General features: G+C 44.6%; 1 protein-coding gene across 1 annotated transcript; it reads left to right on the top strand.

The window, feature by feature from the left end:
- On the top strand, positions 1 to 25019 carry LOC134202255 (uncharacterized; the record flags this gene model as incomplete). Its single annotated transcript, XM_062677298.1, is given in 7 exon segments — positions 1 to 129; positions 18070 to 18238; positions 18303 to 18400; positions 18402 to 18451; positions 18510 to 19077; positions 19357 to 21244; positions 21247 to 25019. Coding segments are annotated over 7 exon segments (3120 nt in total), but the record flags the coding sequence as incomplete, so codon positions are not given.
- Between the last annotated feature and the right edge of the window lie 2647 nt (positions 25020 to 27666).

Consider the following 27666-nt stretch of genomic DNA (forward strand, 5'->3'; position numbering starts at 1 on the left):
CACTACCGTGGATCGCTAAAATCGCTCAACACCGGCATCGTTACGTTGCTGAACTACGGCAAGCACGTTCCTCCGGCCGTTTCACATGTGACCTTGGCGCACGAAATCGGCCACAACTTTGGCTCACCGGTAAGTATAGTATAAAATTAGTGCTTCAGCATTGGTCACTGCTGGTCACCGGTAATGAGTAATGACAGAGTGGAAACAGTTTTGAACTTCGATACAAGGAAGATACTGAGAACATTGGCAAATTACTTATTACTAGGCGACCCGACGAACTTCGTTTCGCCTTAAGTTGATTTATTCACTGATTAGCTCTCGAGTTGAAATTGTTAGCATTTGTATAAGTTTCTTCCAAAGAGGAAGGGTTCTTGAACCATCTTAAGAACCTTCCCCGACCTAAACCTCTGCATATAATTTTCACGGCCATCGGTTCAGTAGTTTCCGAGTCTATAAGGTTCAGACAGACAGAAATTCATTTTTATGTATATAGATAAAAATGAATTTCTATCTGTCTGAACCTTATAGACTCCGAAACTACTGAACCAATCGGCGTAAAAATTTATAGGCAGAAGTTTTTGGGGTCGGGGAAGGTTCTAAGATGTTTCAAGACCTCTTCCTCTTGGAAAGGGGCTGCCATACAAATGAAAGCGAAATTTCTGCATAACTCGAGAACTAATCAATTTTAGGCGAAACGAAGTTCATCAGGTCTGCTAGTATACAATAGAAAAAGAAGATTTGTATCACACAAACAGCTTCATGTACAAAGTGTATGGTATCTATTCTGCTCTTCTTCCTGTTTTTTTTTTCAAGGTTCTCTCAAACAAAATTTGTGGGTAGTTAGACGTCTCATTACTCACTTTGCGCTTTTCACTTTTTACTGTGAGAATTAAGACGTCTCACTACTCTTCTTCTACACACTTCTCACTGCCCACTACTCACTTTTCACAGTGAGAAGTGGGGAAATGAGTAACGAGAAGTGAAACGTTTAACATTTCACAGCTCGTTTGTCACTTTTTAAATGACTTATTCCACATGGGCTACTGCGACCAGATTTAGTCACATTGAAGTTTCTTCAACCATTTTGTCTGACTTGTGCTGATCGGGTATTCAAGCCAAATGATCTGTATGGCCAAATAACCTATTCGACCAAATGTCGTATTCAGTAGACTTGTGCGCCGCCGCGTCATGCCACCGCCGCCACCGTCAAAAATGAGTCGGCATTCCGCCGCATGAAAATCTTCCACGTCACCGAATATGTTTTACCACGACGATGGTTATAATTCATGGAGGAATTTCCGAAGGAATTCCTGGAAGAAATTCCGGAGGAATTAATGGTAGAACTTCCGGAGGAAGCCGTCGGTAAAATCTCAATCAGTGCACAGGTATAGTATTCGGCCCAATGATCTTTCGGCCAAACGAACTTTTCGGCCAATGACCTTTGCGGCCGGACTACCTGTTCGGCCAGATGGATTTCGTCCTAATGGTTTGTTCGGTTTAGTGACATTCGGCACAACATTTATAAAAGCCAATTGTTGAGCCGAAAAAAATGTTCTGTAAAGTGCAAATCATAATCGCTTGGCGACAGCAAAAATTTGGCGTCGTTAGCTGAATCACAAGCGCTCGCCAGGGGTAAAAAGCTGGAAAAATGTATTTGCATCGATGATGTCCATAGCGTATCAACGGAAAGTTATCGCTTTGCTGCTTTTATTTATAGGAAAGATACATTATAGCTTAGCTTAGCTTAGACTGACTGTACATATCAATGGTTGCTACTGGAGCTGGTGCGAATTGCACTTCAATCCAAGTGAATAGTGGTCGGATTTACCATCTATTCTCGAAGTGCACGTTCCAGCAGCTCTCGCATGTTTATCAAAACCGGCGCAGGCCAAATCCTTACAGTCATCTCCAAAATCTCTCCAAAATTACCACGGAAAGTATTTGTGTTAGTTGGACGCGATAATCAGAAACATAGATCGGGATTCACCATATAAAGCGATGTGATCTATGCAACTTCTATTTTACCAATTAGTACGAATATTTTTATATATAACAGTATTAGCATTTTCTTATCAGATTTTTTAGAATACGCGTTGAATTGTTCATCCATCGTGAGGATAATAAATCAATCACTCAAAGTGAGCGATTGTTCATTTGAATGTAGACTAAAACGTCAACGCCATCGTTATTGTTTTCACACGAGTATATAGGAGCATCCTCCTTGCGAACCAGAAGATTCAAAAAGAGAAATTATCATAAAAAGGAGAATAACATAGACAAAAGAAATACGCAAGAAAAAGCGAGATATAATATGAAAATAAAACTCCCACTTATCATCTGACCGGCTGGTATGTAACATCGGACCAAAGACTAATTATCGGACGACGCCACCCACGCAACCAGTTGAACAATCACTTATGCGAGAAGGGATCCTTGTTCGATCAACAGGATCACCCTCAGAATCGAATCTTCAAACTTCAAACACCAACGAGATTTAATAATTTAACACACGCGCATGCGAAGACCTGACTGAAATCTAAGAAAAAATTAAATTTTCCACGCAAACTACGAGCTGTCACTCCGAAAAATAAATACACCGCCGGAAACGCGTCGTGCCGTAAAAATCACGCACACTAGGATCCCAGATTTCCGGGGCCGCAACCTGACGAAATAAACAAAAAGCACAGGATAAAATTCGTGTGGACGAAACTTGTTGACGTCCACCCTCGCGAACGGTTACTACGATCCTTCTTTATTTATAGGAAAGCACATTAGGGTGGCTGTGCCAGTAATAGTGGTGTGCCAGTAATATAAACACGATTTTCGCTTGATGTAGTGCATTTTAATTTTTACAAATTACTTCATACAATAGTGCTTGCTCAAAACAGGTGAATGTGTGCGAAAAAGTTTACAAATTTTGCGGAAAAACATCGGAAAACATAATTTTTCCTTATCTTTTTGGCTCCCTTGCACCAATAATAGTAAGGCGTTCCTATAATAGTGAATCCCATAAGAAACCAATGGGATTCACTATTCTAGGAACAAAAGTTAGTTAGTACCACTATTACTTGTCCATGTGCCAGTTAATGGAGGAAGTGATTTTGAAAGGAAAACAATATTTTGAAATATCTACAATATTTTTCCTGAAAACAGCTTTCTGCCAATATATTTACATCACAGTAAATATATTCCTATCAATAGATATGAATTAAAACCATTTGGACCTGTCACTAATACCACTATTACCGATACACCGACCCTATCTTCTTCTTCTTCTACATAATAAAAATGAAATGGTCTGTGTTCGTATCCGCATAACGCGAAAACGGCCGGATGGATTATCTTATATGATATTTCCTTATTCGAAAATCACGAATAAAGTTGAGAAAATCATCAAAAACTAAAATTTAGATGCGTATGGAAACTTCGCATGGGAAGTTTACAGCGCCCTTTTTCGCCTACTATGCAGGACAACGTCTGCCCGGTCAAAAGGACACAATGGTGACATGGTAGTAAACTCAAATGTATGTTTGTTATACATTACACAGTTCAGAAACATTGGAAAATTGGGGGGAATATATATATATATACTATAGTTGCCACTGCCCGTCAAGCGGGAAAATAGGCAACAACTAAAATAAATGAAAGATTTTTAAAAATTAGGTTTTATGTAAAACCAAGGCACGTTACATTTTTGGTGAAGAGTCCTATAGGACTATAGTCGGAAAACGCATTATAAGTGAAAAACAAATTTTTTGCGCTTTTGTTCATAAGAGGGGACCCTTGGGAAAAAACACAATTTCGTCAAAAAATCTAAAACCAATTATACAGAAAGGCAAAGCTTTTTTCACGCTAATCACGTAATAATCTAACACATGAGATTCAAAATAATTAATACCAACGGGAAAAATATATCTTTGTCGTTTTTTTAATGAATTATAACTGAAAATCTTTTTTCCACTCGAAACATACGATCTGTTCGAATCGTAATCGTAAGAACAGTTTCTCAAATTGACATTTCAATTTTTTTATGGCTCAAATTCATCTGGGGTGTTACTAGGAAGCAAATAAAGCCACTACATGGGAAATAATAAGTAGATCTCTTTTTAATAAATAGAAAAAAATAATTTGTTGGTGGCAATATAGTTGCCAATGCCTTATAAAGGGTTAAGTCAAAACAGATCGTGCAACACCTCAAATTTCATGATTTCCCAAAGCAATGATGGGAATGATATTTTTAGGGTTCCTGACCCACCCGGATCCATTCCGGTTACACCCCGGAGGACCTACGGAATGACCATCCAATCCGGCCACAATCCGGAGGACCTACGGAACGGCCATTTTCTAAATTGATTCAAAATAGGTCGTGTGACACCTCAAGCTTCATGATTTTACAGAGCAATGATCGAAATGATACAAGGGCGTAGCCAGAGGGGGCAGGTTGGGTCAAACAACTTGAAAAGTTTCGGGCTCAAGAATTCTCATTGAAATCCTTCTAGAAGCTCCCCTGGGAACTTCTAAATTTTCTCGGAAAATTATTCAAAAATTCCTCTGAAAATCGTTCGAAAATCTTTCTCATGTAATGGTAATTTCTTCTTATCTAGAAACCCCTCACTTAATTTGTTTTTTTTAGGAAATTCATGAGGCAATTCCTTGAAGATTTCTTTTTATCTCCAATTTTTCCTTCTAGACATTTCTTTGGCTATTCTTCTAGAAAATTCTCCGGCATTTCCTTCAGGAATACATTCGAGAGTTGCTTCAGGAATACAAACGGAATTTCCTCCCAGAATTCCGCTGGAAGTTTCTTCAGAAATTTATGACGGAAATCCTCCGATTTCGCTCCATTATTTCGCTTGTAAATCTATAAGAAATCCCTTCGAAAATTCTTCTAGGAACTTCTCCGGACATTCCTCCAGGAACTCTTTCTTTAATTCCTCCAGGATAACTTTCAGGAGTTTTCCGGGAATACCTTCATAAATTTAATAGCGAAATCCTCTAGGAATTCATTTTGGAATTCTTTCCGCTATTACTTCAGAATATCCTTCAAGAATTAATCTAAAATTTCTTTAGAAATTTCTCCAGGAATTCGTTCATATATTTCTTCGGAAATTCTTCCAGGTATTTTCCCGGGAATTGCTTCAGGTACTTCACCTCCAAGATATTTTTCAAGAGTTCGAGGAATTTCTTCAGAACTAACCTCCTGGAATTCATCCGGTAATTTCTTCAGCATTTTATCTGGAAATTTCTGCATTAATTCCTTCTGGTATTTTCCGGGAATTCCATCAGATATTTATCCAGAAATTCCTTCATGAACTTCTCCAAGAATTAGTTCAGGACTTCCTTGTGAGAATTCTTCCGGAAGTGCTTGTGGGAGTTCCTCCGGCAGTTCCTCCAGGAGTTTTTCCAAGAGTTCCTCCGGGAATCCCTCCAAGAGCTTCACAGGGAATTCCTGGAGCATAAAATGGCAGGAAATTCACAGGAAATGGGATTTCGGAAGTTCAATTCCGGGTATTCCAACGGCTGTTCCTCTGAAAATTCCTCCAAGAGTTCCAGCAGTAGCTCTTCCGGGAATTCATTCAGGCTTTTTTGGGAATTTATCCAAAAATCCTCCAGATCCTCCAATCCTCGGAAAAATTCTTGGATAGTTCATCTTATAGACAAATCTCTCGTCTAACTGACACCTTTCTAGGGTATGTAGCTGGATCATCATCAACTCCCGGAAAATTCCTTGATGATCTCCCAGAGAAATTCTCGGTGGAGCTTCTGGAGGAGTTTCTATATAAATTCCTGAAAAAGCCTAAATGAATTCCAGAAGGAAAGCTTGAATGAATTCCTGAAATTCTGGAGAAATTCCCGGAAGAATTTTCAGAGGAACCCCCGTAGGATCTGCCGATAGAACTACCGGAATAATTCTCGGAGATTCTTTCAGGAACTGCTGGTGAAATTCCCGGAGGAACTCCAAGAGAAAACATGGAAAATTGGGATCCATCCGGATGGAATGCAACTTGTTGCGAAAGAATCGGTCAAAAAATGCGGATTTTACAGCAGTTTAGATTTTTGAAAGCCCTTAAAATCAGACGTCGGGAACGGGAAGGTTAATAAAAAATCACATCCACCATTTAATAACCATTTCTCGTTGAACCCTGAGTGTGGAATTATTGTGACCCATAAACGGACCATTGTGATCACCGGATGATCTTCTGAAAAATCAAGAATACAGTAGCCGTTCAATAACTGCAAACTGTTTACGTTTCAGTTAACGAATGCCGTTCGATAGCTGCAGCGCATTCTCATTTATTTATTTCATCTTTGGTTCAAAACCACACAGACTACAGTATCTTAATCCTATTTTTGAAGACAAGCTTACTAACAATATAATCAAACATATCACATACATCGTTAAACAATCTACAACATCTGTCAAGTGGTTTGTTGTAACCGTAAGCAGTACGGTGCGCCGAGGTCCAAAGCAATTGGGGATTGCGTAATCGGCGGCAAGGTGCGTGGAAGTTGATTTCCCGGAGCGCGCTACTGCAGTCAATGTTATCACGGATCATGTAAAAAATAAAAAGTCGATGTAAATACGTTCGGCGTTTGGAGAGTATTTGCAAGCCAATGAGCGTACATCTGTGCTCATACGGTGGCAGGTTATCGGTCCATGGCAGCCGTCGCAGTGGCGTAGTCAGAAAATTGGTCTGGGGGGGGTTTTCTGAACATTATTTTTTTTCGAAAAAAAAATCCTTCTAAAAATGTTGTTTATGGGGGGGGGGTATGCCCAAAACCTCTCCCGAGGCTACGCCACTGAGCTGTCGTAATGCGAATCTGACGAAACGTTTCTGGATGCTTTCTATGCGTGATGCATGAATCGCATGGCAAGGAGCCCATATTTGAACTCCGTACTCAAGAATGCTTCGGACCAATGAGCAGTATAGTGTTTTCAAAGCATAAACATCATCGAATTGTGGAGAGTTGCGGAGCAGATGTGCTCGTTGAACCCAAGCTTATTGTCCAAGGTAAGGCCTAGATTTTTTATGGAGTTAATAAGCGGTAACTGGTCCATCGAATGGTCAAATCTGATTGGTGAGTGAACACAGGAAAAAGTAATGATTCTGAATTTGTTGGCATTGGCTTGCATTCCGTTTATCTGACACCGCGATGATAAGCGCACAATGTCGGCTTGAAGTGCACAGCAATCTAAAGCTAACTTTACGACTAGGTAAATTTTTGGGTCATGCGCAAAAAGCAGCTTGCACGAGTGTAGCTGATCGCAAACGTCGTTGATGAATAGTGCTAAAATTAAAGGTCCTAGATTACTCCCTTGTGGAACGCCAGACGGAATCTTGAATTCATCGGAAGTGGCGTCACGAACCTTGACGGAAGCTTTTCAAAAGTCAAGTACGAATGAATCCAGTTGACGATCCACGACGGTAGACCAAGACGGTTCAGTTTCAAAATAGCAAGATCATGTGGAACTTTATCAAATGCCTTCGAAAAGTCTATATACACAGCATCTACTTGTTGCCGCTTCTCGATGCATCCAATAACACTATTGGTGAAGCTCATGAAGTTAGAGACCGTCGAACGTTTCTGCATGAATTCATGCTGGAATTCTGATATCACGGATTTAACGGCTTGATAAAGCTTGTCATGCAACAGTCTTTCGAGTACTTTGGCCAAACAGTTCAGGATCGAAATGGGTCGATAATTTTCCACGCTATGTATGTTGCCGGATTTGAAGATCGGTGTAATTGATGCGTGCTTCCAGGCATCAGGGAACACGCCATCCGCGAGTGATCGGTTGAAAATTGTCAGGGCTGGGACAGCCAGCGAGGCTGCACAGTTTTTTATGAACGACGGTGAAATCTGATCTGGATCAGGTCCCTTCGAAACGTCAACTGCATTAAGAGCGTTAAAAACCGTGTCAAAACTGAGGTTTAGCTGCGGTAGATGGATGTTGAAGCTTCGTAACTCATCTAAATACTGTTGTGGCGGTGAATGGTAATCTGACTCAAACACACTGCGAAAGAACTCAGCAAAGAGATTTGCAGAAGTGTTATCGGCGGAAGAATTATGATTGCCATAGAAGACGTTATTCGGAATGCCAGCTGACCTTTTGCGAGTATTCACAAAAGACCAGAACGATGAAGGGTTCTTTTTGAGGTTCCGTTGCATTTGTTCAATGTACTCACGGAAACGAACTTCATGCACGCTGTTATACTCAGCTTCCGCAAGTTGAACAGCATACTTATTCTCAGTTGTCCTGGAACGAAAATAACGTTTACGGGCCTTGCGTAGACGGTTCCGTAGTCTGCGCAGCTGCGGGTTCCACCATGGTTGTTGGCATTTTGTAGACATTCTTCGGGTTTTCAGCGGGACATTGTCACGAATTACTTGGTAAACATTGTCATAAAAAACAGTCACAGCATCATCCACCGTTTCGAGGTTTGATAAACACGTCCAGTCCAATGCAGTTAATCTAGCGTTGATTACATCAAAGTCACATCGTGCGAAGTTATATTCGTTCCGTGCAGCTGAATTCGACTGCGGGAGTTGCAAGTCTTCAGAGGAACATTCGAGCGTCAAAACAAATGGGTTGTGGTAAGGATCGACTTTCAAAATGGCCTACCATTCGAATTAACCAAATCATTGATTTGAGAACTTTTGAGCGATCACCATCCTCAATGCCGCCTACAAAGTGATATCCCAGATCATCTTCCGTCGTCTGTCACCATTAGTGAATGAGTTCGTGGAAGTTATCAAGCCGGCTTCGTTGACGGCCGCTCGACAACGGACCAGATCTTTACTGTACGGCAGATCCTTCAAAATGCCGTGAATACCAGGTCCCAACGCACCATCTGTTCGTTGATTTCAAGGCGACATACGACAGTATAGACCGCGTTGAGCTATGGCAGGTTATGGACGGGAACAGCTTTCCTGAGAAGCTTACCAGACTGATCCAAGCAACGGTGGATAGCGTGCAAAACTGCGTGATGATCTCGGGCGAACACTCCAGTTCGCTCGAACCACGCCGGGGACTAAGACAAGGTGATGGACTATCGCGCCTGTCGTTCAACATTGCGCTAGAAGGTGTTATGCGGAGAGGCGGGCACGATTTTCAACAGATCCAGTCAATTTATTTGTTTCGCGGATGACATGGACATTGTCGGCCGAACATTTGCAAAGGTGGCAGAACTGTACACCCGCCTGAAACGTGAAGCAACAAAAGTTGGACTGGTGGTGAATGCGTCGAAGACAAAGTACATGCTTGTGGGCGGAACCGAGCGCGACAGGGCCCGCCTGGGAAGCAGTGTTACGATAGACGGGGATACCTCCGCGGTGGCCGAGGAATTCGACTACCTCGGGGCCTTGCAAACGGCTGACAACAACGTTAGTCGTGAAATCCGAAAGCGCATGATCTGTGGAAGTCGCGCCAACGACCGGCTCCAGAAGAAACTGCGGCCGAAAAGATTCGCCACCGCACCAAAATGTGTCATGTACAAGACGCTTATAAGACCGGTTGTCCTCTACGGACATAAAACATGGACAATGCTCGAGGAGGACTTGCAAGCACTCGGAGTATTCGAGAGACGGGTGCTTAGGACCATCTTTGGCGGTGTGCAAGAAGACGGTGTGTGGCGGCGAAGAATGAACCACGAGCTCGCTTAACTCTACGGCGAACCCAGTATCCCGAAGGTAGCTAAAGCCGGAAGGGTACGATGGGCAGGACATGTTGCAAGAATGCCAGACAGCAACCCTGCAAAGATGGTGTTCGCTTCCCGATCCGGCAGGTACAAGACGGCGTGGAGCGCCGCGAGCAAGATGGGCAGACCAGGTGCAAAACGACTTGGCGAGCGTGGGGCGCATTCGAGGATGGAGAGATGCGGCATCGAACCGTGTATTGTGGCGTTAAATTGTTGATTCAGTGTTAGGTTTCTGTTTAGATGTAAACTAAATAAATGAAATGAATGAAACGGTCCGATAACTGCAAAACTTTTGCAACTATCGAATTGCAGTTGAAAAGCATTGCAGTTAAATGACTTGCAGTTATCGAACGTCTACTGTATCTGTAAAAATCAGTAATTGGTAAGTTTCATCAAACCTATTATTATTGAACCATTGTGGCTATCCGAACATCCGAAACGGAAATGGAAAAATTGGTGTCGTTGCTGAGTTAGAAGGAGGTTTGTTCGTGATCCGTCAATACAAGGAGTCGGCATCTTTGGCGACATCGGCCAGCGAGTGCGTTCATGTTTGGCATCGGTGGTTTGGTCATAGAGATTGTGATGCTATCATGAAGCTCACGGATCTGGCCCAAGGAGTGCACGTGAAGGGATGCAGTTGCAAGGAGGTGCGTGAAGCATGTGTTCAAGGTAAAATGCAGTGAAAGCCGTTCCCGAATGTGTCCGACTCCAAGAGCTCGTGCAAGATTAGAACATATTTAATATGAATTCAGACAAAAAATGACAGGATCAATAAAGATGGATGGCTTTAAATTGTTTTTTTGGTTCTCGATGATACATATAAAGTTCTGTCAACACTCACTCACAGTAATAAAACCGACAACCGTGTATTCTAAAACCCATCGTCCCTGGGCACTGCACTGCTGCTATCTGTCTTGTAACAATTTATGATCGTGATTAGCGAGCGCTACACCGACCAAAACGATTCTTTTGTGTGTAAGTGCTGGGGCGTATCCTGATGGAGATAAAACATCACGTAGCTGGTGTCAGAAATAAACAGAAGGAATAAAAAAGAATCCACGAGCAAAGCACCAACCAGCACGAAACAAAACCAAATCGTGATCAGAAAAAGAGGAACCAGTTGAAAAAAGCAAAATTCCAGCGGGGGTGGTCAGTTGGAAATTTATTACAATCATTATTGAACCATAAATTGCTTGCTTACTGTGGAGTTTCGGTTGGAAGTGTTGTGTATTAAGCGAGACGTGGGTTAGGTGGCGTCGTTGTTTCGCGTACGCGCGCGAGGGCACGTGACGATGGCACGCCTAAATTTATACTTCATACGCTGCACTGAACTCGGCACTACTGGAGCAACAGAGGCCACCCGTTCTACGGATGTTACTGCACGTACGATTCTCTTTACCCTTCTACCGAAAAGTGCAGAGAGTAATTAATTAAATATTAATCCTGATAAATTGTCTAATAAAAAGTTTTCCGACGAAAAGTTTGCCTCCTGCAAGCCCGACGCGTCGCAAACAACAGAGCATGCAAGTTGCAGATTAGCACTGCTGTACACTAACTGGTTGACAGTTTGTAGTTTTGTAGTCCGTTGCTATCAACAACCAGCGGCGACTAGGATGATGACAGTTATTTACAAATCCCCCATCACAGGCAGATGCCGTTTGCCAATTTAGACGTTGCTTCGGTACGGCTCGCGGCCAGCGACCGGTTGACGAGAACTCCACATAACGAACCACCGCACTGGAGGCAATGTAGCACAGCTTCCATTCTGCGGAGAGCTTTAGTCCTTCCTGAAGGTCAATAGGTCATAAACCGCCTGAAGTATGATGGCGGCGACGACAGCAGCAGCAGCAGCAACAACAGTAGCACCGGTTTACGGCAAGTGATTAATTTCCGAACGAACCGACGCGTAATGATGCTGCTGGATGCTGGCTGCGATCGCTTTCGGCGGACCACATTTTCCGGAAGCAAAGTGGGAATTTTGATGCGACGCTCCCAGCCACTCGGTCGTAAAAGTATTTAACGGTGACCGGCATAAGTTGGGTTAGGGCATTTTGGCGAATCGGTGTATAGCTTCCAGACAAATGGGCCACCTGGGAGAGCTTGGGTAATTTACCGCGCGGCTTCGATCTAAATACTGCCGATGCGGGGGTTAATAAATGTGTTCAAATAAGTTATGTGAACCCAACTGAATACTGAAAAGATTCTCCATAAAGTTGAGTGATGAATTTGAATCACGTCTCCCATTAAAAAACGTGTTTGGTGCTCACCATATTGAGCAACATCCTGGTACAATCTAACTTATTCTTAGTATCTATTTTAAACAATAAATTAATATTGAAATAATCTAAACTGATGTCATTATTTTATTCGAGTTTAAAAAGTAAAATTATCACTTTGTAACTCATTTTGTAGTGGAGAAACTCAAGCTTATTATTAGAATATTTCTATAACTTATTAAAATTTGTTCCTGTTCAAGCAAGTCCATTCTCATCTTTTCGCCCAAAGATCAAAATCTACCGATAGTAATTTGTTGTAACTTGTTGCGGCTGCTTGACTTGCAGCACCGTAGGAAGAACCAACACGAATAAATCCCTTCAATTTGTTGCAATGAACTTCCACAAACGTCCAGTCCGCCGCCAACGGTGGCCATCTGATTCCGAACAAAAACCACCTCCATTCCGGTTAATCCATGTTAGTATTTCAATTTTACAGCTCGTTTTTACTTTTTTTCCCTCTCCTGTGGTGGGTGGTCACACAGGTAAGCTCGGTCCTAGGTTCTGTCCGGGTTCCGATTCTTTATTCACCCATATCAGCAGTAAATTATTTTGAGTAAAACCCACGTTGAGCATGGATTAAAATAAACACGAAGAGGACTCGCTGCACGGTCGGTGGTTTGTCTGGTTCCCTCTTCCAGGCGCCTGGCGTCCACCTCTGCGGGGACTGTTTGCTAAGCTTTTGCACTTTTCCACATTTCCCGATTGTCCCCATTTGTTTCTTTTTTCCTCGAAGTGTGTACACATAGATCGAGTGCCCTACAAAATAGCGATATTTCATTTTACTACATGCAGTTCCCTTCCTGAACTCGAGAGCCACAACTCGGACACGATGTGCTTAGAAGCACGGAAAGGAATCCGTGCAACCGCCCGTGGCCGCCCTTCTGGAGTGGTATCCACGCGACCGTGCATGCAAATGGGGCTGTAGTTTTTTACTGTCATCACGCCGGTAGAAGTCATTTATTTGTACGCTATTTCTGCTATTTCCGCCTCCATGATCCTCGGATGTGTGGTTTGAGGGACAGCGGTTTCAGATACGGATGAAGTTTAAGCTGGGCATATCAACTGCCATCGTCTTCAACTCGTAATAACAGCGTTGACACGGCCTTCATCGTATCGCTGTCGTGTCGTTTGCGGCCTTTCCGGTCCTGTTTATTTACTGTCCCATACGATCCCTTGCAATTTATGGGTAAAAGTTTACTATTTTACGCTAAATCCCGAGAACATATTCAAAATTTCTATTTTCGTTGCAATTGCTAATAAGAAGCATTGATATTTTGCGATACCTATCACACAAAAATAGATAATGTGACAGCGTGGGACTAAATTAGCTTCGACAAAAACATAGATCTGAGTCTTAAGACGAGGTAGTACAACTCGATTTGATTTCATCAAGTGGTTGAATCGCATACATTTCCACCTCGAGACCACCTCGAGATTCCGAAGGGAAATCCTGTCGGAATTCCGAAGGGAAATCCTGTCGGAATTCCGAAGGGAAATCCTGTCGGAATTCCGAAGGGGAATCCTTCCGGAATTCCGAAGGGAAATCCTTCCGGAATTCCGAAGGGGAATCCTTCCGGAATTCCGAAGGGGAATCCTTCCGGAATTTCGAAGGGGAATCCTTCCGGAATTCCGAAGGGGAATCCTGTCGGAATTCCGAAGGAAAATCCTGTCGGAATTCCGAAGGGAAATCCTGTCGGAATTCCGAAGGGAAATCCTGTCGGAACTCCGAAGGAAATCCTGTCGGAATCTGAAGGAAACCTGTCGGAATTCGAAGGAAATCCTGTCGGAATTCCGAAGGGAAATCCTGTCGGAGTTCCAAAGGAAATCCTGTCGGAATTCCGAAGGAAACTCTGTCGGAATTCCGTAGGAAATCCTGTCGGAATTCGAAGGAAATCCTGTCGGAATTCTGAAGGAAATCCTGTCGGAATTCCGAAGGAAATCCTGTCGAATTCCGAAGGAAATCCTGTCGGAATTCGAAGGAAATCCTGTCGGAATTCCGAAGGAAAATCCTGTCGGAATTCGAAGGAAATCCTGTCGGAATTCCGAAGGAAATCTATACGGAATTCGAAGGAAATCCTGTCGGAATTCGAAGGAAATCCTGTCGGAATTTCGAAGGAAATCCTGTCGGAATTCCGAAGGAAATCCCGTCGGAATTCCGAAGGGAACCTGTCGGAATTCTGAAGGAAATCCTGTTGAATTCCGAAGGAAATCCTGTCGGAATTCCGAAGGAAATCCTGTCGGAATTCTGAAGGAAATCCTGTCGGAATTTCGAAGGAAATCCTGTCGAATTCCGAAGGAAATCCTGTCGGAATTCTGAAGGAAATCCTGTCGGAATTCGAAGGAAATCCTGTCGGAATTCTGAAGGGAAATCCTGTCGGAATTCCGAAGGAAATCCTGTCGGAATTCGAAGGAAATCCTGTCGAATTCCGAAGGAAATCCCGTCGAATTCCGAAGGAAATCCTGTCGGAATTCGAATCTGAAAGGAAATACTGTCGGAATTCCGAAAGGAAATCCTGTCGGAATTCCGAAGGAAATCCTGTCGGAATTCGAAGGAAATACTGTCGGAATTCCGAAAGGAACCTGTCGGAATTCCGAAGGAAATCCTGTCGGAATTCTGAAAGGAAATCCTGTCGAATTCTGAAGGAAATCCTGTCGGAATTCCGAAGGAAATCCTGTCGGAATTCTGAAGGAAATCCTGTCGGAATTCGAAGGAAATCCTGTCGGAATTTCGAAGGAAATCCTGTCGGAATTCGAAGGAAATCCTGTCGAATTCGAAGGAAATCCTGTCGGAATTCGAAGGAAATCCTGTCGGAATTCCGAAGGAAATCCTGTCGGAATTCTGAAGAAATCCTGTCGGAATTCCGAAGGAAATCCTGTCGGAATTCGAAAGGAATCCTGTCGGAATTCTGAAGGAAATCCTGTCGGAATTCCGAAGGAAATCCTGTCGGAATTCTGAAGGAAATCCTGTCGGAATTCGAAGGAAACCTGTCGGAATTCCGAAGGAAATCCTGTCGGAATTCCGAAGGAAATCCTGTCGGAATTCCGAAGGAAATCCTGTCGGAATTCCGAAGGAAATCCTGTCGGAATTCTGAAGGAAATGCGGTCGGAATTCCGAAGGAAATCCGGTCAGAATTCCGAAGGATATCCTGTCGGAATCTGAAGGAAATCCTGTCGGAATTCCGAAGGAAACCTGTCGGGATTCCGAAGGAAATCCTGTCGGATTCCGAAGGAATCCTGTCGGATTCCGAAGGAATCCTGTCGGGATTCCGAAGGAATCCTGTCGGATTCCGAAGGGGAATCCTGTCCGGGATTCCGAAGGAATCCTGTCGGGATTCCGAAGGAATCCTGTCGGATTCCGAAGGGAATCCTGTCGGGATTCCGAAGGGAATCCTGTCGGATTCCGAAGGAATCCTGTCGGATTCCGAAGGAATCCTGTCGGGATTCCGAAGGAATCCTGTCGGGATTCCGAAGGGAATCCTGTCGGATTCCGAAGGAATCCTGTCGGATTCCGAAGAGAACTCCTGTCGGGATTCCGAAGGAGAATCCTGTCGGGATTCCGAAGGGAATCCTGTCGGGATTCCGAAGGAATCCTGTCGGATTCCGAAGGGAATCCTGTCGATTCCGAAGGGAATCCTGTCGGATTCCGAAGGAATCCTGTCGATTCCGAAGGAATCCTGTCGGGATTCCGAAGGAATCCTGTCGGATTCCGAAGGGAATCCTGTCGGGATTCCGAAGGGAATCCTGTCGGGATTCCGAAAGGGAATTTTGTCGGGATTCCGAAAGGGAATCCTGTCGGGATTCCGAAGGGAATCCTGTCGGGATTCCGAAGGGAATCCTGTCGGGATTCCGAAGGGAGTCCTGTCGGGATTCCAATGGGAATCCTGTAGGAATTCCGAAAGGAATTCTGCCAGTATTCCAAAGGAGATCCTGTCGGGATTCCGAGTGGAATCCTGTCGGGATTCCGAAGGGAATCCTGTCGGGATTCCGAAGCGAATCCTGTCGGGATTCCGAAGCGAATCCTGTCGGGATTCCGAAGCGAATCCTGTCGGGATTCCGAAGCGAATCCTGTCGGGATTCCGAAGCGAATCCTGTCGGGATTCCGAAGCGAATCCTGTCGGGATTCCGAAGCGAATCCTGTCGGGATTCCGAAGCGAATCCTGTCGGATTCCGAAGGGAATCCTGTCGGATTCCGAAGGAATCCTGTCGGATTCCGAAGGGAATCCTGTCGGATTCCGAAGGGAATCCTGTCGGATTCCGAAGGAATCCTGTCGGATTCCGAAGGGAATCCTGTCGGGATTCCGAAGGGAATCCTGTCGGATTCCGAAGGAATCCTGTCGGGATTCCGAAGGGAATCCTGTCGGGATTCCGAAGGGAATCCTGTCGGGATTCCGAAGGAATCCTGTCGGATTCCGAAGGGAATCCTGTCGGATTCCGAAGGAATCCTGTCGGGATTCCGAAGGGAACTCGTCGGGATTCCGAAGGAATCCTGTCGGGATTCCGAAGGGAATCCTGTCGATTCCGAAGGAATCCTGTCGATTCCGAAGGAATCCTGTCGGATTCCGAAGGAATCCTGTCGGATTCCGAAGGGAATCCTGTCGGATTCCGAAGGGAATCCTGTCGGGATTCCGAAGGAATCCTGTCGGGATTCCGAAGGAATCCTGTCGGATTCCGAAGGGAATCCTGTCGGATTCCGAAGGGAATCCTGTCGGATTCCGAAGGAATCCTGTCGGATTCCGAAGGGAATCCTGTCGGATTCCGAAGGAATCCTGTCGGGATTCCGAAGGAATCCTGTCGGGATTCCGAAGGAATCCTGTCGGGATTCCGAAGGAATCCTGTCGGATTCCGAAGGAATCCTGTCGGGATTCCGAAGGAATCCTGTCGGGATTCCGAAGGAAATCCTGCCGGGATTCCGAAGGAAATCCTGCCGGGATTCCGAAGGAAATCCTGCCGGGATTCCGAAGGAAATCCTGTCGGGATTCCGAAGGAAATCCTGCCGGGATTCCGAAGGAAATCCTGCCGGGATTCAGAAAAAAATCCTGCCGGGATTCAGAAAGAAATCCTGCCGGGATTCCGAAGGAAATCCTGCCGGGATTCCGAAGGAAATCCTGCCGGGATTCCGAAGGAAATCCTGCCGGGATTCCGAAGGAAATCCTGTCGGGATTCCGAAGGAAATCCTGTCGGGATTCCGAAGGAAATCCGGTCGGGATTCCGAAGGAAATCCGGTCGGGATTCCGAAGGAAATCCGGTCGGGATTCCGAAGGAAATCCGGTCGGGATTCCGAAGGAAATCCGGTCGGGATTCCGAAGGAAATCCGGTCGGGATTCCGAAGGAAATCCGGTCGGGATTCCGAAGGAAATCCGGTCGGGATTCCGAAGGAAATCCGGTCGGGATTCCGAAGGAAATCCGGTCGGGATTCCGAAGGAAATCCGGTTAGGATTCCGAATATCAAATAGATCATGTAATATAGGCAGCATACTGTGGGCCGATTTAGAATGGGCGCTAGCTGAGTGGCTCATGCTAGAAGCCAAAGGGCACGAGAAAACTATGGCGCTAATTTGGACTCAATCATCAAAGGTCTCAAAAATCGGATAGATCATTGAAGAGTTTTTCAACTCTGAAGTAATTCTGTTATGTGGTTCCAGAGTGAATTTTGGTTTGAGATTGTAGTAACTACAAAGCTCAAGGAGGGTTTAGTGGATAGGGTCAGTCACCACATTAGGAGTCTTACATTGTGGAGCACACGGTGTAATAGTTTGACATCTAAAACACTTGCGGCTGGGTCAGTGTATAAAGCATTGCTTGTTGTAATAAGAAACACACACTACGTTCTTCAAATGTTAAGTGCAGCTTTGACTAACGGCTGTGAATAATTATCGTTATAATTGAATTCGCTTCTTGCATTCTATGCAGGCCTATCATGAAAAACAATATCAAATGAACGTGTCATTAATTATTTTATGTACCACTGTTTGTAATTCTGAAAGACGGCTAACATCGCTTTTGTTAAGAAAGAAAAATCGTAAACTCTGAACAATGATCATTATTTATCGAGCCTTATACTGAAACTCTCACTTTTTTCCCGTTCGTTACAGCATGATCCAGAGCAATGCACACCGGGTGGCGAAGATGGTAACTTCATCATGTTTGCTCGGGCCACTTCCGGAGACAAGCGGAATAACAACCGGTTCAGCCCCTGTTCCTTGAAGGCCATCGAACCGGTTTTGAATGCGAAAGCCCGCAGCGCTAAGGGATGCTTCACAGGTAATGAAAATCCATCACGAGTTTCAGTTAAATATGTAACAATTCTTTTGCACATTTTCCGTAGAGCCACAAGCTTCCATCTGTGGCAACGGAGTGGTAGAACACGGCGAACAGTGCGACTGCGGTTGGGAAGAGGATTGCAAGGACTCATGTTGTTACCCTGATGTCCAGACATCCACGGTTCGATCAGAAGCCATGCACGCTGACACCTAAGTAAGTATTTTCTTTTTATTAATCTCTCACGTATCTAACACTTTATTCCGAATTCCAGAGCCCAGTGTAGCCCGTCGCAAGGGCCGTGTTGTACGCTGGAGTGTACCCTCAAAACCGGAGACAAGTGTCGGGACGACAACGGCTGTCGTGATCCGGCGTACTGCGATGGCAACATGCCCCTGTGTCCTCCGTCTGTGAACAAGCCGAACAAAACAATCTGCAACAAAGAGTACGTGTGCTACATGGGCGATTGTACCGGATCGATTTGCCTGGCGTATGGTCTCGAGTCGTGCCAGTGTGCCGTTGGACCGAACGATCCACCACTTCGAGCTTGCGAACTGTGCTGTAAGCTACCGGGCGAAGATAAACCATGTCTCAGTTCTTTCGACTGGAATGAACCACCGTTCGATGTTCCGGATATGTATGCCAAACCGGGAACTCCCTGCAACGACTACAACGGATACTGCGATGTATCGCAAAAGTGTCGTGAGGTAGACCCTTCGGGACCGTTGGCCACCCTGCGGAAACTACTACTGTCAGAAGAGAGTATAGCCAGTTTCAAGAAATGGGTGATCTCTAATTGGTATGCCGTGGCCCTGATCGTGGTGATTATCTTAGCGCTATTGGTAAGTTTCCTTCTACGGTGTTCATTTCAATCACATTTTGTATACCGTCTTTCGTTTATCGTCGATTCTCAGAAGATACGACATTCTGTACGCAATTGGAAGGAGATTCCTTTGGATATTGAGAGTTATCGTGAGTTCTGAAGGTTGTCTCTGAAAGCTTCACAACCCAACTCCCAGTATATTTATATTTGCTAGAAAATCCGCTAGAAATCCGATTGCTGTGAACTCGTGTCTATCTGGCGATCTTGTGCTAATGTCCGAATTATTTCTAATCCACAGATTCTGAGCGCGAAACTGCTGGGCAAGCGGACGAATCTGAAACTCAAAACGGTCACCATAATCCACAGTGCGACGACGGAGACGGTTCGCCTACCGGAAGACAACAACGGCGTCATAGTGCACACTGCCGTCCGCACCAAGGTACCGCTGAGGAAGAAAGTCCGGGGCGAACGATCCAAGTCCAAAACGGCTCCTCTCCCGCCGGGTCAATCCGTTCCGAAGCAGCTACTAGCGACAGCTACCGGCACTGGCGGAGTAGTGACCACTACAGCAGCGGCGGCAGCCGCAAACACAACCGCCATTCTTCCATCCAGCTCCAAGGACCGGTTCCATCTGTCCAGATCGTCAACGAGCAACCCCGCCACGGTGGTCATAAAGCAGGTCAAACGGCACGTTGGGAAAACGACTACAACCACTACAGTCGCTGGCGGTAAGACCGACAGTCCGAAGAAGCTCATAAAAAAGAAAAAGAAGCGTTCGAACGCCACCCCAGGGAATCCGTCCGACGAGTCCCCAGTAAAAGAACCGATCACCAAACAGAAAAAGAAAAAGACGAAATCCAAACACAAGGAAGTAATCGACTACTCATCTAGGAGTGATGCTCACAGTCATTCCAATACATTCGGAAAAGTTCACCGATGGCTTCTGGAGTCGCCAATCGTTACGAATGCCACAAATCAATTCGAACACGCCTCCAAAGTTACGAACATCATCAATAAAAGCCAGTCAACTCCTGAGCATTTAACTACAACTACTGCAGCGGTTACGTCCCAGCAGCAACCCCGGTCACCCAAGAAAACCAGATTGAAGACCAAATCCGTCGGAAACATCAACGAGAAGGTGCGTCTTCAGGTCGTGTACAAACCGCCCTTCAAGTTCAGTCTCAAACTATCCAAAAACGATCCCTCCGTTAAAACCCACGTAGTTGTGGGACCAGTCGGTAAGCGAAAGGGCCGCATGGTGGACCGGAAACGGGTAGCCGCAGCCATCCAGTCCGAAACGCAACGAGGGCGCACAGCCATCTTGGTCCGACCTGCGGACGAATCCATTCCCTTTGTTGGCCCTCTGTCGGAGCCTAACTACGAAACCCTCAATCCACGCAACCTGCCTGAGGCTCCACCGTCTCCATCGTCCGAAACGCACGTTTATGAAAACGTGACATTCCAAGGTGATGCCGGTGGTCCGACCGAACTGCCAAACTCAGTGCCTCCTCCCATCAATACAGCCACGTTCCGCATCAACCGTAGCGCTAGTGGTAGTAACATAATGAATCCAGTGGGGTCCCACTTCCGGAACCCATCGATCACATCGGTGAGCCAGATTCGGCCCACCTCATCCGGTCTCCGTGGCAGTTCCTCGACTTTAGCCGCCACTGCCGGAGGTAGTCATAGCAATAGTAACAGTCGAGAACGTGACAAGCACCGACGCTCCTACGGTGGAGTGCTCGGTGGCGAAAGCACTGAAAGCCTCACCCGTTCCAGTACAACGAATCTGGCCAAGTCGGCGAGCAGTAAAAGAAACAGCTTCGCCGAGAAGCGCCGCTCCAGCTCAACGAGCCTGCACCAGCGACACTCGGGTTCGGCATCCAATCTGCACTTGATGAAGCGGCATTCCGGTTCGTCCAGTCAGTACCTCAATCAGGAACCGTCACGATCCGCGATGCCGCACGAAGTGCCCCTTAGTCGGAGGCACAGCACCAGCGTTAGGCCAGTAGATAGTAGCGCCGGTGCAAGCAATAGTGTTAATAGTAATAGTATGCAGAAGCAGAAAATTTCCCGCACATCCAGTAGCACGAACCTCAGTGGCGGTGGCAGCGGAACTGCAACGAAACGACGCGGCAGTATAGGCAGCAGGCAGCCTCCCGGCCATCCGCACCATCATCTGTCCCGGCAACGTCCCTCAACGTACGGCCCCAAAAGCCGAACGGGTTCGATCGGGCCGAGGACCGACGGCCGCACACATCGTCCTGTGATGAACGGCATCCGCCCACGGCGGGATTCGAATGGCCACCCGCCGGTCTGAAGCGGCCCGGCCACGACGATGACCCACTGCCATCGGACCTGGAGGTTATGGTGTCGGATGCGGAAAATCTGGTGGGCGACAGATAACCACCGATGGTTCCGCCGTAAGGCCAGAATATAGTTAGTGCGATTTAGAATGTTAGTGTTCATATCAATTTTATTGTGGGGGATTGGTGGGAAACGAAGCACAGTCCGCGGACGGTGGAGAAATGTGATTTTAACCAAAAGGTTTTAAGGCTGGTGTCACGCCACTGGCCCAACCGGCTGCAGTTTAGTTTGATTTAGTATTCTTTTTCAAGTGCCAATGTGTGTGTTAGGAAGAATTCGGGAATTACGATGGACGAGGGTGAGATGTTTTCCTGCACTTGGGCAGAATTTAGGAAATGTGAAAAGTGACTATGTGTGGTATAGATAGAGATAGCGGTATCGTGTAACCTCGCTTCTTGCTTATTCATTTGAAAATAGAAAGAAAATGGAATGAAGGCACCCAAGTTAACTAACTTAGAATCAATTTTACATCAGACCAATGAGGCAGTGATTGCATAGGCGGCAACTGCGATGCTAAAGAAAATCAATATCAAATGGCAGCATATCAGAAAATTACGATCGTAGCTTTTTAGAACACGGAACGTTGTTTTTTATTCCACCAATACTTTATCATTAACAACTGTCCACACTACATTTGTTTCACTATAAACCAACAAAAATCGCCAGTCTTTTCGTTGGCTGTATAATCAAGTAATTGGCCCTTTTCCATGATTTTATTATTCTCTCAGGTGCCTCTAACTATGTTTAAAATTGGAATACTGCTACTGCGAGATCTGCTGCTCCTTAAGGTCACTCCTGACGGAATCCAATTTTCAGAGTACTCGCGTTTTCAAGGGCACACCATTCGATACGGAAGCAACGCACAACTGTCATTTTTTTTTAACGCATGCTGCGACGCAGTAAAACTAAATCAACAAAACAGTTAGTCAGCAATCGAATCCAACGGTAAAGGCCAAATGGTATCCAAAATGTTGTTAATTGGCTGCTTTTCCTTTCCAATACTACGCGCCAGAATCCTTTTCGAACATCTGCCGTCGAGAAAACTTTCGCCTTTCCAGTTCAGGTAAAATTTCATCAATAGGCCTTTTCATGTGACACTGTGTTGTAAACAGAAAGTGCAGTCTCGGCAGTGTCACATGAAAAGGCCTATAGTGGTGAACTGCAGATGGATGGACGCATTGCTGCTCTTTCCGCTTAACCAGCACGATGTTACTGACCCATTCGGTGTGTTGTTTCGACCAATCGCATTCCAGGACCCCCAACTCCTCCTTTAACTTTCCTCGCAATGCAATCGGCACTCTGCGAGGTGGTTGGATTTATGGTGGAACTTCAGGGCATGATTCCAAAGATACGGCTCCTGCTAATTTCCTGATTCCGTGGAAAACATCCTCATGCTGTTTGACGATATCCTGAGCTTTCAAATGATAAATATTCAGCAATCCTTGCTCAGTCTTCGGTCGAGTAAAATTCACCGTGTTACAGAATTTTACAAAGTCCAAGATGCGACAAACATTTGCCGGAAGAAGTGGGCCATGTTTTACGTCGACCTCTTGGAAAATAAGACTGTACTTACGGTCTTTCCTCCGACATGGAACTTTCGCCTCACCAAGCACGGGTATGTTTGCTGCCACCGAAACCCCGAAAGCGGTAAGCTGACGGTAGCAGTCCGATTGTGTCGCTTCCGATGATATTTTCCTACCTCTCACGCCCAACAAGACTAGTGTTGGCACCGGCATCTAGTTTACATCGTGCCGTTCGCCATTTTCCAGCGAGACGCAAGTCCAATTCCGCCGAAACATTTCCTCCAATGCCAGAGTTTTCAACAATTTGCCGATGGACACACTTTTACTATCGTCCGAATCCGGGTTTTCACTTTCACAATCGGAGTTACTGTCTTCTCCCACTTTCTTCACCCGATACTTTTTTTCAACGTCTTTACATTTTCGAAATGGTTCTTTCCACCGCATCGGTTGCACCGTTTGCCGACTGCACGACAGGCTCCTTTAGAAAAATCATGCCTGCCACCACAACATTTACACTTCATCTTCTTCACCATGTTTACTTCCGCACTGGGCTGACCGACGGTAACCGGATGCCTTTTCGTAATCTCTTCCGCGCGACGCAAGCCCATAGCATGTGCTTCCGTTGTTTTCGTTGTTATCAACTTAGAACGGAGCTTCATCCACCTGATCGATGTGGTTAGCTTGTCCTTTATCATGTCTTCTTCCAAGGCATCAAACTTGCACAATTTCGCAATCGATTTTTCGCGGCACAAATAATTGTCGATACCTTCCTCGACTTCTTGAATCACCAAAAGAAATCGAACTAATCAACAAACTTATTACGTTTGCGCACAACTTTTTGCTTTTATTGCCACCAACGCAAGATCCGGATCATCCTGCTGAGCATTGGTCCGTTCGAAGTTGAAATACTTTTTCAACGCTTGTTTTCCCTAGTACCGATAGCAAAATACTCGTTTTCTGCCTGTTTTGTGTCACTTGCCACGCATCCATGCAAACCGCACCGGCATAGGTTTTCCAATTGGACTGGAAAAATCAAAATTTTGTTCCATGTCACCTTCCAGTTCGAGTGGATGCGGTAGAGGAACCGACCAAGATGCATACACCACTAGGTGTTCCAATCTGCCAAATTCACGATTCAGCCATCTTGGATTTTAGTATGGGAGAGCCAGCCGGTTTGTTGTCGTTTTGCACTGAAAATGAATTTTTCACCCCGCCTTCTTCTCTTCCACAAACTGAGCACATTGCAACACCTAGCTGTGTATTCATCTTGGAACCGACGATGCTGCTGTATTTCCAACTGCCGGCGCTCCAGGCTGCTTACTGAACTAATCAGCGCCGTCATCGCCTACTTCTGCATTTCCAACTGGGCAAACTGTTCAGCATTCATCTATAATAAATCAAACTTCCGGGAAAACACTCAAATCAACACGAGATCGATAAAAATATAGTCGTAGACAGGATCAAACACGTTTGCTTTTCACCGCACAACTGTTTCGCGATCACCGCTACTAATGATCTCCTCGCCGCTCGGACCGAACTTTTCCTCAACAATACACTTCCGCGATATCTTAATGATGCCAGAAAACAATCTAGTTGGCAATCACTTCTGACACCATGTTTTATAAAATAACCTGCTTCGAAAATGTTTAATTGAATCGATTTTATTAATCGCACATCCACTCTGGTACATATTCAGAAACAGAATAAATAAGATGTGCGTGTGAATGAAACTGACGTTTAAAGGGTACATTCAAAACTACATATTCAGATTATGTTAATAAACTACGTAACGCAACAGGCTTTAAGACCATTTGGTTGTTGGGCACTATGGGCCGAATATGCCTGAGTCCCCGAGTAACACACATGTTACACATACATCGCAGTAACTTTTATGTGACCAGAATCAGTCACAATTAAGTTGCTGCAACCATATTCGCCTGATTTATCTTTCCTTTGGTCTTTTATTTGACTGAACTGAATATTGTAGATCCAGTTGAAAACCGAATTGAGTTCTCGCGACAATCGCATTTTCTCCCATTTCCGGATGTCGCGACTGCATCGCGAGTAGTGCGCATCTGCATATGCCATTGCCGTGCACCGATTGTCGCGAGAGTTCAGTTCGGCTTCTAACTGGATCTACAATATTAGATCATTAGATCGACATCAATTTGGCAGAAAAGATCATTTAGCCAAAAATATCGTTTGGTCGAACATGTCATTTGGCCGTAAAGCTGTTTAACAGAAAAATCAATTTGACTGAAAAGTGATTTGCCCGAACAGGTCATAAGACGGTAGATGTAGTTTAACCGAACACGTCATATGGCGTAGCCAAAAATGTCGTTTGGCCAACCAATCTTCTTTTTCATCATTGGCATTACATCCCCACTGGGATATTGCCGCCTCGCTGTTATTAACTACGAGGTTTCTAAGCCAAGTTACCATTTCTGCATTCGAATATCATGCGGCTAACACGCTGATACTTTCATGCCCAGGGAGTCGAGACCGGCACCGGGAATCGAACCCAGCCACCCTCAGCATGGTCTTGCTTTGTAGCCGCGCATATTTCTGCAAGGCTAAGGCGGGCCCCGTTTTGTGCAAATGTAATGAAAACTGTAAGCAGTGAGGCGGCACTGTCTCAGTGGTGGATGTAATGCCAAGACGAAGAAGAAGCACAAAGCGCACAATCTGGACCCAATGTATTGTCGGCGTAGCACCAAATTAGATTTCGGAAGTCGGAACTTCCAAACCGAACTTTCTTCCGAAGTTTTAATTGTCAAACTAATTGATGCGTTGATTACCCAAGCAACACCTCTTGTTTCTCAGTGAGTAACAACAACTGAGGTGTGACTTAAGCTTAACGCAATACAACGGAACGGCGACGGAAACGGCAAATTTGACAGAAAATATATGGGCTAACTGTCAAATTTTCCGTTTCCGTCGCCGTTCCGTTGTATTGCGTTTGGGGCTTTACTAGAGGTCTGACTTATGCACACTGCGTCGTATTTGGAACTCCTTTGTGACACAAAAAGCGCAAGAGGTGGAGCCTATTTGCAACATCTTGCGGCTACAATGAAAATAAAAACACAAAAACCAACCGGGAATCGAACCATGGACCTTGAGATTTGCAACCTTCTACTATAACCATCACACCATCAATTCTATTTTTAGATTCTGCTACAAGTGCACTACATAAACAACAAAGTCATTTGTAACTTCATTGTACCTTATACGGAACATGCAGGGGACTGTCAAAATAAAATACTGCTCAGCTGAGCTCAAAGTGATTTGCAACATATCAGAAACATTGTTGTAACAGCAATGAACCGGAGTGTTATTAATTCTGCAACTTATCTGTTTTGTTTCTGATATGAAACACCTCGAATTTTAAACCACCCAAGAAGTCAGATTGGTAGAATATTGCGACGCCACTTTAACGGAAATGAAACATTGTTTTTTTTTTTCTGAAACTGGGAAGTGGCATTAATGTGACTGGATGTATTGCCAGTGTCTTCAATGCAATTTATTAGGAACAAACACCTATTTGAAAGATGTTGCGCGTGCTACTTGGGTAGCGCATCTTTAGGCGAATCCAGCGCACTGCTTCCGAAGTTGGGAAAGTTGCCTGCATCTGGAGACAAATCAAACTTCGGTATAAAAAGCGTTATAAATATATTTCGGATAGACAATATTGTGCGCAGACCTTGTGCGATTTTGCATTTGCGTATGCGTAATTATGCCAATCAAGGTGAGTATACAAAGATGAACAGTTTTGCGTGCGGGATTTCCGTGAAAATTTTAAACAATGTTTGAGGCATGCCAAAATGAGATAAAAGATGGAAATGCTTAATTTCCTCTGAACACGATACCAACCTGTGCTTTTCAACTCGAGGTTATTTTTATTTGGAAAATCTTCGTTAAAAAAGGAAAGAAAAGAAAAATCACATGTCACTAGGTAATATTTTTTAATTGAGGAGAACAGTGAATCGTTGGTAAGAAGAAATTGAGGAAAGGAATATTTTGGTCAACATATTTTACGTAGTCCAACTGAAGTCGAAAGCTTCAACTTCAACCTAACCGTGCTTTAACAAAATATCCACAATAGGAAGTCATTGAACACCACACAAAAAGTCCTTCAGCATTACTGCGCATGAAAATCCAGAACGAAATTGAGCAAAATGGCTAAATTTACTCAAAATATCGATACAGACAGAAAAAAACCTGCCAAAATTTTACCATTTTTACATTACGGTTGTTTTCTAAACCCAGAGTGGTTTTGAAATTGAGAATTATTCACCATGTAGATTTTTTCATACCCATGTGCATTTGAATAAAAAAGGAGACGAAAATATGGTAGCAAAACGATACAAGAAGAAATAGTAATAAGTGGTAATAACATACTTTAGGAAAACTAATTTATTAACTGGAGGAAAATGAGCGACAAGCAAAGCAAAAAAAATCTATAAATAATCATGTAAATAGAAGGAAAACCATTAGCTATTACAATTATTCCCTAACAACAGGATTGTACTTAAATCATCGCTGGGACGAGTCAAAGCTGCTGAGTGAAGCTTTTATTGTGAATACAAGCTCTGGTAACTACAATCGCGATCGTCCATAACCTACAGACTCACAAGCACTAAAACGCGATAATGGACCGAAGAAAGATTTAATTTTATACATAAATTATTCTTAGCTTAGTAAGGCATCACCACGGCTAA

The sequence above is a fragment of the Armigeres subalbatus genome, unplaced genomic scaffold, assembly GCF_024139115.2.
Source record: "Armigeres subalbatus isolate Guangzhou_Male unplaced genomic scaffold, GZ_Asu_2 Contig1118, whole genome shotgun sequence".
Lineage (NCBI taxonomy): Eukaryota > Metazoa > Arthropoda > Insecta > Diptera > Culicidae > Armigeres > Armigeres subalbatus.